This window comes from Sinocyclocheilus anshuiensis, unplaced genomic scaffold, assembly GCF_001515605.1.
Source record: "Sinocyclocheilus anshuiensis isolate Anshui unplaced genomic scaffold, SAMN03320099.WGS_v1.1 scaffold257, whole genome shotgun sequence".
NCBI lineage: Eukaryota > Metazoa > Chordata > Actinopteri > Cypriniformes > Cyprinidae > Sinocyclocheilus > Sinocyclocheilus anshuiensis.
This window is the reverse complement of record NW_015539889.1, coordinates 678,283-688,916: the sequence shown is the minus strand read 5'-3', so window position 1 is coordinate 688,916 and position 10,634 is coordinate 678,283. Positions and strand designations below refer to the sequence as shown.

Below are 10,634 nucleotides of genomic sequence, written 5' to 3'. Positions count from 1 at the left end.
TGAAGGCACGCTGTGTTTCGTTGTGAAAGCGAAACTACTTTGTTTGGTCTTCCAAAAGAGGACACGACTAGATTTAGATTTCTGGTTTTATGTTTACGCGGCGCGATGCAACGCAACGCGTAAAAAGACAGTATAAGTCATTATAATCCATAATTATGTACCCACTGGATGCAACGAATGCCTCGTTTATAATGGGTTTTCATGTTTTTGAATCAGCTCCGGCCTGATGGCATCATCACAGTATGGTAGGGGCGTAACATTTCCGTCACACGCTTGAGGTATTCGGCCAATCATAACGCACTGGATAGCTGGCCAGTCACAGTACACCTCGCTTTTCAGACCGATGAGCTTTGTAAAAATCGACGTGTTTCAGAAAGGCGGGGCATAGAGGAGAAACAATAATGTACAGTATGTGGAAAATAATGTGTTTTTTGAACCTTAAACCGCATAAACACATTTCATTACACCAAATACACAAAATAATGTTATTTTTAGCAACATCATATGACCCCTTTAAATGTGCTGAACAAATGCAGTAGAGGGTAAAAAAGAGTATAGTCTCAAAAGGTTTTACCATGTAAACAACTCAGTGTCAGATGAACCAGTTCAACCAGTTAAAAAAAAAACAAAAAAAAAAACAATTGTCATGTAATAATAAAAAATGTATATTCTGAGGAATAATGAGAGAGACTTTGCATCTTGATCCAATCCTGTGCAGTATCACAGCTAGTGAGTTTTGAGTAAATCAAAAGGGATTGCTAATGGAATAGCAGTGAAACGCACTGTGAGCCTTGCACGCATAGATGGTCATGAACTAAACAATGATGCATCAACAGATTAGTACATTGCTTTTGACTCAACAAGAGAAGTCATAATCTAATTGTTTAGTCTTTGTTGTTTACTTGTTAGAGAAGGATTTGTGTTGTTTTGACCATGCACAATTTCTCTGTAGATGTGTTTGGGCTGTGAAGCTGATGTCTGCACGGAGATTACCTGGGGCTGGACTCCGTCCACAGATATCTCCCTCAGCACCACCTTGCTCCCCGTCTCTCCCATCTTTACTCTACCAAAGCAGAAAATACAAGACAATTCACTGGTTCTGCCAAACTTCATGGAAACAGAGGCATATATCTCTTTTCAGCTTAGGGTTGGACAAAAAACAGAATGTTTTGTGAATAAACCAATGATGTGGCGATAATCTTTTTTGTCCTATCCATTCATTTATTTGAAAATACATTGTACATACAGTTCATCCATACAATTAATATCTAAAATAAGCATGTTGTTAAATTACAAATTAAAATTCATATTGATATTTTTGGAAGGCATGAAGTAAAAAATGTCAAGTAATATATACATTTTTAAAAACTTTCACCAGCAGGCAAATCAAAGTCACATGGTTCAACCAACATGTAGGCAATAAATAAATATATAAATAAATAACCAACCAACCAAATAAATTTATGATAAGGCAATATATTAGAACCAATATTAATGGTCATATGGTCAAAATCATACAATCATAATACCATACTCTATATTTCATATTCCACAATGCAATGCACTTGAGCTTTCTAGGTTAAACCAGTGCGGTAACAAATAACATCGACCAATAGTTTAACCTTTTTCTATCTTATTTGATTCAAAAAAGAAAAAAGCATCACATGGTTCAACCAACATGCAGAAAGATGCAGGCCAGGCCAGTAAAATTCTGCTGTGCCCCAGTAAAATATTACTGATGATCCTTACGTATCAATGGGATTGACGTGTCGTATACCGACCTGAGAATAATTTTCTCTGATAATATTTCATCAATCAAGTCATATGTGTATCCTATCCACTTTTTAGAATCAGAACTAAGTGGTGCCAGATATGCAAATTAATCACTCTTTTTAACTAATCGGTCAAACGGGTTTGCAAAAAGGTCTGAAATTGTTCGCAATTCAGTTTGATTCATTTGGACAGTTCACTCACACACTGGATGATTTGCAGTGGTTTCACACACCGCAATAATAAAGGGGAAATTTTATAAGAAAGGAAACAAAGAGCGCTGGATGAAGTGGATGAGTTAAATACAATTTCAGTCATATTATCTTATCATAAAATATCTTGTGGCACTCATATCTGGTACTTGCTTAAAAAAAACGAATTTCTGATGTACAGACTTAATAGATTAGGCCTACATAATAGATTAGGCTACTTTTAGCCTTACCTTGCAGTTGGTTCACCCTCTTCTTATGGAAATGACAGTTTATATCCTTCAAAACAATTGCTTTGGTCTAGGTGCTATTCAGCTAAAGCTTGTCCTTTTTCACCTTTCTTTTAGTTATCTGCAGCTGCGACCTGTGAATAAATTCTTCTCTTTTGGGTTTTCTACTGTTTTCTACTGTTTAACTCAGCATAAGAAAGATGTATAGTATATCGTCTCATCTGTATGTGACACACACCTTTTAAACCCAGGCAATCAAACATCAATTTTAGCCCTCAAATATACTGCAAGTCACTCTTACGGGCTCTGACCATCTACCCAGTCTATTGAGCTCAGGGAAAAATAGCACATATCTGATGAGCCTTCACATCCTGCGAGTTATATGCAAATGTCAGCTATTAAATCTCAGAAAATGTGTCACACGCAAGGTCCTGAGGGCTCAGCATGCCCACCAAAGACCTGTTCTTTTCTCACATTCATATACTGTAAATGCAGGGTGAAATCTGAACAGAGTCTGTTGTGCAGATGAGTCATTGCCCTGAGAGTGTAGCGTTTGGTCTAGCAAAAAGTATATTATTCAGTGAAGCACTGCTGTTCACAAGCTGAATCATGCAACAAAACATGCATTGACGTATTACTTAACATTTAATGGTAAAGGTTATATTTTTCAAAGGAACTCAGGATGTGCTTCATCAGTACATTTCCATTTCCTTTTTTCAATTGAAACCCAATGCTAGTGGCATTAGAATTACACGATTTTCTGAATGAATACTGCATATTAATGAACCCATGTTATTTTAGTCCCTAAGAGTCCTAATTATCTGGCTGTATAGCTCATAAAATGCTTTGTCACTGATGCGTGGAAATTTCTGTCATTTTTCAAAGAGGATGATTTCAATGTGACACGAGGCTGGACAATGGCCTTTAATACTAACATGGTCACAACAAGAGATGTCTAAATTTAGAATCATTACAAACTTGTTTCGTAAAAATAGAAACGCCTGGGAGTGTTTGATGACATGTTGATGACAATAAATACAAGTGTCTTTCAAATGGATGCTGCCCATTTATGTAAGTCTGCACTGGGCAATGGTAATGCATTTGCATCCTTAGTTTGAATGAAACTCTCACTGCACCCATGTACAATTGTTTAAAAGTATTAAAAGGAATATTAATGACTATATGTTCGGAATATCAGATTATCTTATTACTAATACTATTGTTGCAATATATATTAAGTGTAAATTTGAGGTTTAACAAAATGAGCAGTATACAACAGAGCATACTTCATATTTTGTATCCCACAATTTAATCAAACCATGAAATGAAAAGACAAAAAAAACAAACAAACAAACAAACAAAAAAAAACATTAAAATTGAAAAATAATCAATATTAATTCCAAGATGATATGTGGAAGACACCTTCTGAATTAAACATCCAACGTAATGAGGTCATGTCACAAATGCAGTAAGGTCATGTGACAAACAGTGTTATTTTACTATTGTATATATATGTTGAATTATTTATTTTTTATTTTAGTTAAAGTTTTAGTTTTAGTTTTACTAATTTTGTTACCTTTTTTTGTCATTTTATAAGTAACTTTTCTTTATATATACATATTGTTTAAACTAAGCGAAAATGAGAAATGTTAAAGCTGGCATAAAATAATAAGTTTTATTTATATTTCCAGTTAACATTTATTTTACAGCGTTTTTTTTATGGTTTAAGTTTTAGTTAACTATAATAACCCTGGTGACAACAAAGTAGCATACTACTATGATTTAAAACATTTATGATGGAATAGTGCCTTTTGTTACTAATTATAAAATATGATATATTGTGCTGTATTCAGTAAGTAGTAAGCTTTTTTGATCAATTTAAAACTTTCCATTTGAACAAAAAACTACTATTCCCTTCCTTGCTAGGCCAATTCAAATTATGTATTTGTTATGCAATTCTCTTTGCAGAGTAGACTTTCAGTGTGACTGATAATTTGAGCACCAGGAAAAGTCTGTGCATTTGATGAATACAAACGCACCTATTCACATCAATTTTTCCATCATTTCCATCATTTTGGTGCTGTCCCTGCAGGCTGGCTCACAATATTTTATGAACACAGTCACAAAGCAACCAGCTTAATATATACAGCAGTGGCTCATATAAGAGGCCATCTGCAAGCTTCTAAGTCCAGACAAACTCCCTCATGGTCCACAAACAGAATTTTGAGAATTCTGGGATTCGCATACATATACCATGTGATGCTTTTATAAGCCAAAAACATTTACTTTAAAAAGAAAAAGAAAAAGAAAAACCTGCTTTATAGAAAAGACAACGTTATGCAAAATAGTCAATACAAATACACAATTTTTTCAATGACAAGTGCAATACTTCAATGCAAAATGTAACCAGTTTGCAAGCATTCTACATGAACCGAGGGTATTAGTAAGATTATATGATATGTTGTTTTCTACTGGCTTTAATAATGCTGAAGAGGCCATCTGCAAGCTTCTAAGTCCAGACAAACTCCCTCATGGTCCACAAACAGAATTTTGAGAATTCTGGGATTCGCATACATATACCATGTGATGCTTTTATAAGCCAAAAACATTTACTTTAAAAAGAAAAACCTGCTTTATAGAAAAGACAAAGTTATGCAAAATAGTCAATACAAATACACAATTTTTTCAATGACAAGTGCAATACTTCAGTGCAAAATGTAACCAGTTTGCAAGCATTCTACATGAACCGAGGGTATTAGTAAGATTATATGATATGTTGTTTTCTACTGGCTTTAATAATGCTGGTCCATTTTCTATCAGTGTCACGTTTTGTCCTGTCATTTACAATTTTAAACTGAGAAATAAGTAACGCATGCAGAAAAATAGCTTAGAACAGTTAGAACATTCACTATAAAAAAACCCCTCTGAATACACATTAAAATAAGCATGATATGACCTTATATATGATATGTTGTTTTCTACTGGCTTTAATAATGCTGGTCCATTTTCTATCAGTGTCACGTTTTGTCCTGTCATTTACAATTTTAAACTGAGAAATAAGTAACACGCATGCAGAAAAATAGCTTAGAATAGTTAGAACATTCACTATAAAAAAAACCTCTGAATACACATTAAAATAAGCATGATATGACCTTATTTTATAAAGAAAAGAATTTCAGTCACACTCAACATCAACATAAATTTTTCCGTCATGTTTTCCACTTTGGAAAGGAAATGCTATTGAAGATGGTAGTAATGTACACTGCATTAACATAATTGTCTAGCACGACTGACATCCTCACATTTTCTTCTATTGTACTGTAACTGCTTAAACAAAATTGCAATAAACACATCTATTTTAACATGAACTTACCCTTATGTGAGGTTTAGGAATGCTTTTCTTCTTTGACGATAAAGGAGTATTCACACTCCACACTCTCTCGTGTTCAGCTAGCTTACTGTGAAGTCACGACAGATGTTGGCATCATGACCATGAATAAATCCAGCTTGCATCAGACCCAAGATTCTGGATTATCCGCCATCTGCAACATCTGCCATCAGTGGAGAATGGGCAGCGCGCAATGATTAAGCTATAGTGTTAGACAGCAGACAATGTTATGGCCTAGCATGCAATGCTTATTAGTATACTTGGACACTAGGCTACAATTAAAAGTGTATTAAATGCACTGCATTAGATGACAAAATATCAAACCAAAATGCAAGGTATTTGTATTCAGAGCAATGACACTACATAATGACATTACAGGTTTTCATCAAGTATAGTTCATTCACTGTTTTTCATTAAAAAGATTCCAGTTGATTGTTAGACAGATTCATTAGTTGAAGAAATACAGTTGTGCACAGGTAATAATGTACACTAAAAGAACTGATCACCCAAAAATGACAATTCTGTCATGATTTCCTCACCATCACGTTGTTCCAACCCTGTAGGACTTTCTTTCTTCTGCAGAACACAGAAGAAAATATACAGTATTTGTGCGGCATACTGTAAAAAGGAAAGCAAAATAAAACACCAAAATGTGAGAGAAAATATTTATTTGATAAATATACTTATTTTACAACAACCATATCTTCAAACAGTGAATCTTACTGAGGATCAGAGAAAACAACTCTTCAGCAGTGATTGTTTCAGGACCCTATAGCTGACAATTACTGAGACAGAACAAGATCTGGTGTGTGTGTGTGTGTGTGTACACTAGTCCAGTTGAAGTTTCGATTAATCTACCTGTTTGTGGTCCAAGTGAGTAATGCTGATTACAACCCACAAAGGTTGTACACTCACATCTGGAGATGAACTAATACTATTCAGACCCACGAGTGCAATTGGAAGCTGAAAGCAAGTGACAGCACAAAACTCCAATTCATTCTGAAACCACTTTTCAAGTATGCTTTCTTTTGTATGAGAGCAGTTATTGAAAAAATCTTTTACAATTTACAATAAGCTCTCTGCATCTAGAAATATGAAACCCTAGATTTATATAAAAGCAAACCGCATATACACACAATATATTTATTTAGACCAATAATGCAGTTGTCTGCTGACTGTCCAATGTTCTTCTCAGTTTGTGTGGATTGCATGAAATGAATGATTTCTTGTCTTTGTAAACAGAATATAGTCAGGACAAGAAAAATAATTAGTTCTGAGAACTTGTGTAACGTTAGGTGCATCCCAGCTTGCTATGATGAGATTTTTTTATATCACAAGAGAGCTTTTAACCTTCCTCTTTCTACACACTTGAACTATAACAAATCATTGAACAAGACATTCCAGTTCACCTAAAGATTTTCAAGAGCCTAACAATCACTTTAACCTGCTGTTATAGAGAGACAGATCACCTAAACAGAGGCTTTGATGCATAGCATGATTCAAAGGCAATGTGGGATACAGGATGGAAAATTAATTTCCACATTGTGGTATTACAAATTGGGAAAAGCAATGTGTCATCAGCTATCAAGACAATAATCATGTGCTTTATTCAAGGGGTGTCACATAGTTCTCCTGTATCCCATGTCATGACTGTTCAATTTAATCATGTTTTTCATCCCCAAGTCACATGGACGGTTTTACGCATTCCCATGATTGTCCTCATTGATTTAATCATCTTGCATTACTGAAAAGAAATAAGAGAGTCCTGAATGATTTTGACTGTCTGTTCTAGGCTTTACTTTCCTGTCCAAGCTCATTTTACAGGTGGACAGAGATGAAAACAGATCATAATGAATTCTGCATGTTCGTGTGAGAACAGCAATCAATCTTTGAATGCAATTACACAAAGATGGTGAGCTGCTACGCATCATTCGCAGCCAACTACAGCCATTTGCTATTGACAAAAATAGAAGATGGACTGATGGTTTGGTTTTGTTAAAAGCTGAAAGACACATCCATGTGGGGCTTGGTACAAGTATTTTTGCATGCCTATTTGTGAGAGAAGTACTTTTCAAAGCAAATAATGAAGTTTACACTTTTGCATGTAATTGGGAGATGCAATCAAAATGTAAGCACAAGTTCATAGGCTTGTGAATTCTAGAAAGCTCAAGAGATCGGTGAAAAGCCTTTATACTGCAGCATAAAGTAAAAGAACATGGACGTTAATGACTGGAATTAAAGAGGCAAGTGGGGGACTGTCAGATTTAGAGCAGCAATGAGGGAAAAAGAAAGGAAACGAACAAAAGCTCCTTTATAAATGAGAACAACAATGCAATATTCAAACTTCCTGTGAAATATAAAGGTATAAAATGAAGTACAGTTTGGATTTGCTTTGAACTGAGGTGTATGAAACACATTAATGTGTCCATGGCTAATGACATGATGCAGTGAGACAAAAGAATCACGTTATCTCAAATGAAGTCTAAAAACATTTTAGTAGAATATATGTTATTGATGCACATTTTACAGTCTCTCCTGAGTTTCTATAAAGACCTGCCTCAGACAGTACACCCGCTGACCACCTACAGGCCTTTCAATGACTCTTTGATTCTTGCACAAAAACGGCTCCCCCAGCTGGGACCGGTTCATTGCAAGGTTTTTCCTCTCCCCAAGCTCCTTAATATCTTTTTCTTTTCCTTCTTAACAAGTTTTTTTCCTTGCCACGGCTGCCCTTGGCTTGCACACTGGAAGCTTTAAGGCTTAAGACATTAATGTATGATTTTCTGTAAAGCTGTCTTGATATGACATGGATTGTAAAAGCACTGTACAAATAAGAATTGACATCAATTTTCTTAGCTTGTCGGTTTTTTTTTTAAAGATGGCTACTGTTTACTGATTACCTGCTAAAGTCATGAAAGTGAATTCACAGATTCTGCAATAGGCATCAAGTCTTCCCTGCAGGTTATTTATTTATTTTTATTTTACAAGATTTGGTTTGTTATAACGGCAGACAATTCTGCATTGCAAATTAAATAAGCTTTAAAACATTTGGATATGCTCTTAACAACTAAATGTTCTAAACTGAACTTGCAATAAATAGAGATTTAAAAAAAATATAGGCCTACTGCAGTGTCCATTATTTAAGTTAGGTTAGCGGTCTAATTATTTCTGATCAACCGAATCAAACACAGGTATGAAAAGCTTTCCGAGTGGCATAGTGCCTAAAGTAAATACTACCTGTTGCACAATTTGTATTCGAGTTATCGCTTTAAAACAGGTATTTCATTTCGCAAACCGGTTCTTTCAGACAGTTCGGTTCAAAAATTCCGATTCATCTTTTCACGCAATGATATCACTATTGCAAATTGCTGATTATATTGCCTTTCATTCACTTAAGTTAAAGATATCTGTGGTCACAGTTTCATTCTCTAATCCTTCATGTCGGAGTGACCAATACAATGCACCTACAGGACACATTAAAGACATTGATGCAAAAACGTGCATGTCTAAACTATATCCACCTTATTTTTCCCATAAGAGCGGGCGCGGTCATTTGTAAATTTTATGGGTCTGGCTTATGAACACACTGGTTTGTACTGCAAACAGTTTTACCGTTTACTGCACTTTGTTATTCCTCTCTCGTTGTTTCCCTACAGCGAGTCAGCGACTAATAAACCGGAAGTCTCGCACATTCACAGAAAATGGCTTACATCCCGTTGGAAAATAAGGTGGATAGAACATTCAGGTCTTTCCTTGTTTTATTAAAAAAATGTAGGCCTATTTAATAAAACTAGTCATAAGCATATTTCCAGTACATTTTGTTTTTTATTGGTCATCAGGCTCGGTGATACACACGCATGTGCACAATGTCAGCAACTCACTCGTCAGAATCCTCGGTAATCCTCGACAATTCTCGGCAAACTTCGACAGTTGGTTGAACTGGCTCATTTGGCTCTTTTTGAGTCGAAAGTGCTACTTCGGCTGTGAGTCTTGCGCATAGACTGTCATCAACGGAACCAAACTTGAACTTTGCTTAAAAGGCAAACTATTGAAATTTCGAAACAGTTATGAAGTAACGAAGCCTCGTTTACTGAAATCACGTGACTTTGGCATTTTGATACGCGCTCCGAACTATGTTTTGAAACAAATGATTCGCAAAGGTTTCGAAGCTTCATGATGCAGTATGATGCGTCCCAATGTGCCTACTTATACTACGCCCTTAAAGTATGTATTTTTTTGGTGAAGAAAAAGTACACACTTTTGAGTGTGCAGTAGAAGAGTACCGCAAGCTTTGGGACATCATGTCACACACAATTGCGTCTTTAAAGGTCCGCTCTGTCACATACACGCATCCTGTCACTGTAAACTGGCCTGTCAATCATCTCGTCACAGTTAACATCCTCCACATTTCATTTCATTTAACTTCCTACCATATCAGAGAGAAAGGAAGTAGCACGTTGATCTGCGAGCCGTGGGTCTTTCATGCAGAGAACTCTGCTCATATTTTATGCATAACGACAAAGTTAACGACCAAACGGATGTTTATACAAGTTTACATTGCTGTTGCAGATGAAATATAACAGATAAGATTAAATAAATATTATTTTACCAGGTTAAATGTTGATTATTAGTAACTCAAACCCCTTTATCTAAACCTCTCTACTTAATCGTTGGTCGCGCGCATCCGTCATGTCTGTAATTTTTGTACGTTTTTTATTCGTGTTTGTAGTTCTCAACCGTATCATTCATCAAAGCACATTGGATTGTGGGTATTATTAGCCATTCAAGTGTGCACGGATCCACACTTCAAAAATCGACCTGAAACAGTAGACCAGGACTGTCTAAACTTGGTCCTGGAGCTAAACTCTGCAGGACACCGGCCCTCCAGGACCGAGTTTTGGACAGCCCTGTAGTAGACCATCCGGGGGCTTTTGGCATACTCTTTTCAACATACTATGCTTTGGGACACACTAATTCCAATCTCACATGCTATTTAGGATGGATAGTATGAACATTGGGACGCAGGGGTAGTGTTTT

At 35.8% G+C, this 10,634-nt stretch overlaps 1 protein-coding gene across 4 annotated transcripts in view; it reads right to left on the bottom strand.

The window, feature by feature from the left end:
• LOC107685729 (putative beta-lactamase-like 1) overlaps positions 1-5,684 on the bottom strand; it is a 15,927-nt gene extending 10,243 nt beyond the window's left edge. For 3 of the 4 annotated variants that reach the window (XM_016482425.1, XM_016482427.1, XM_016482426.1), the window contains exons 1-2: positions 5,583-5,684; positions 994-1,063 (exon numbers count right to left, since the gene is read on the bottom strand). In XM_016482425.1, the coding sequence (XP_016337911.1) occupies positions 994-1,056 (63 nt within the window). In that variant the 5' untranslated portion in view covers positions 1,057-1,063; positions 5,583-5,684. The remainder of the gene's footprint in view (positions 1-993; positions 1,064-5,582) is intronic. The other variant, XM_016482429.1, reaches the window with a different exon arrangement.
• Positions 5,685-10,634: the final 4,950 nt, after the last annotated feature.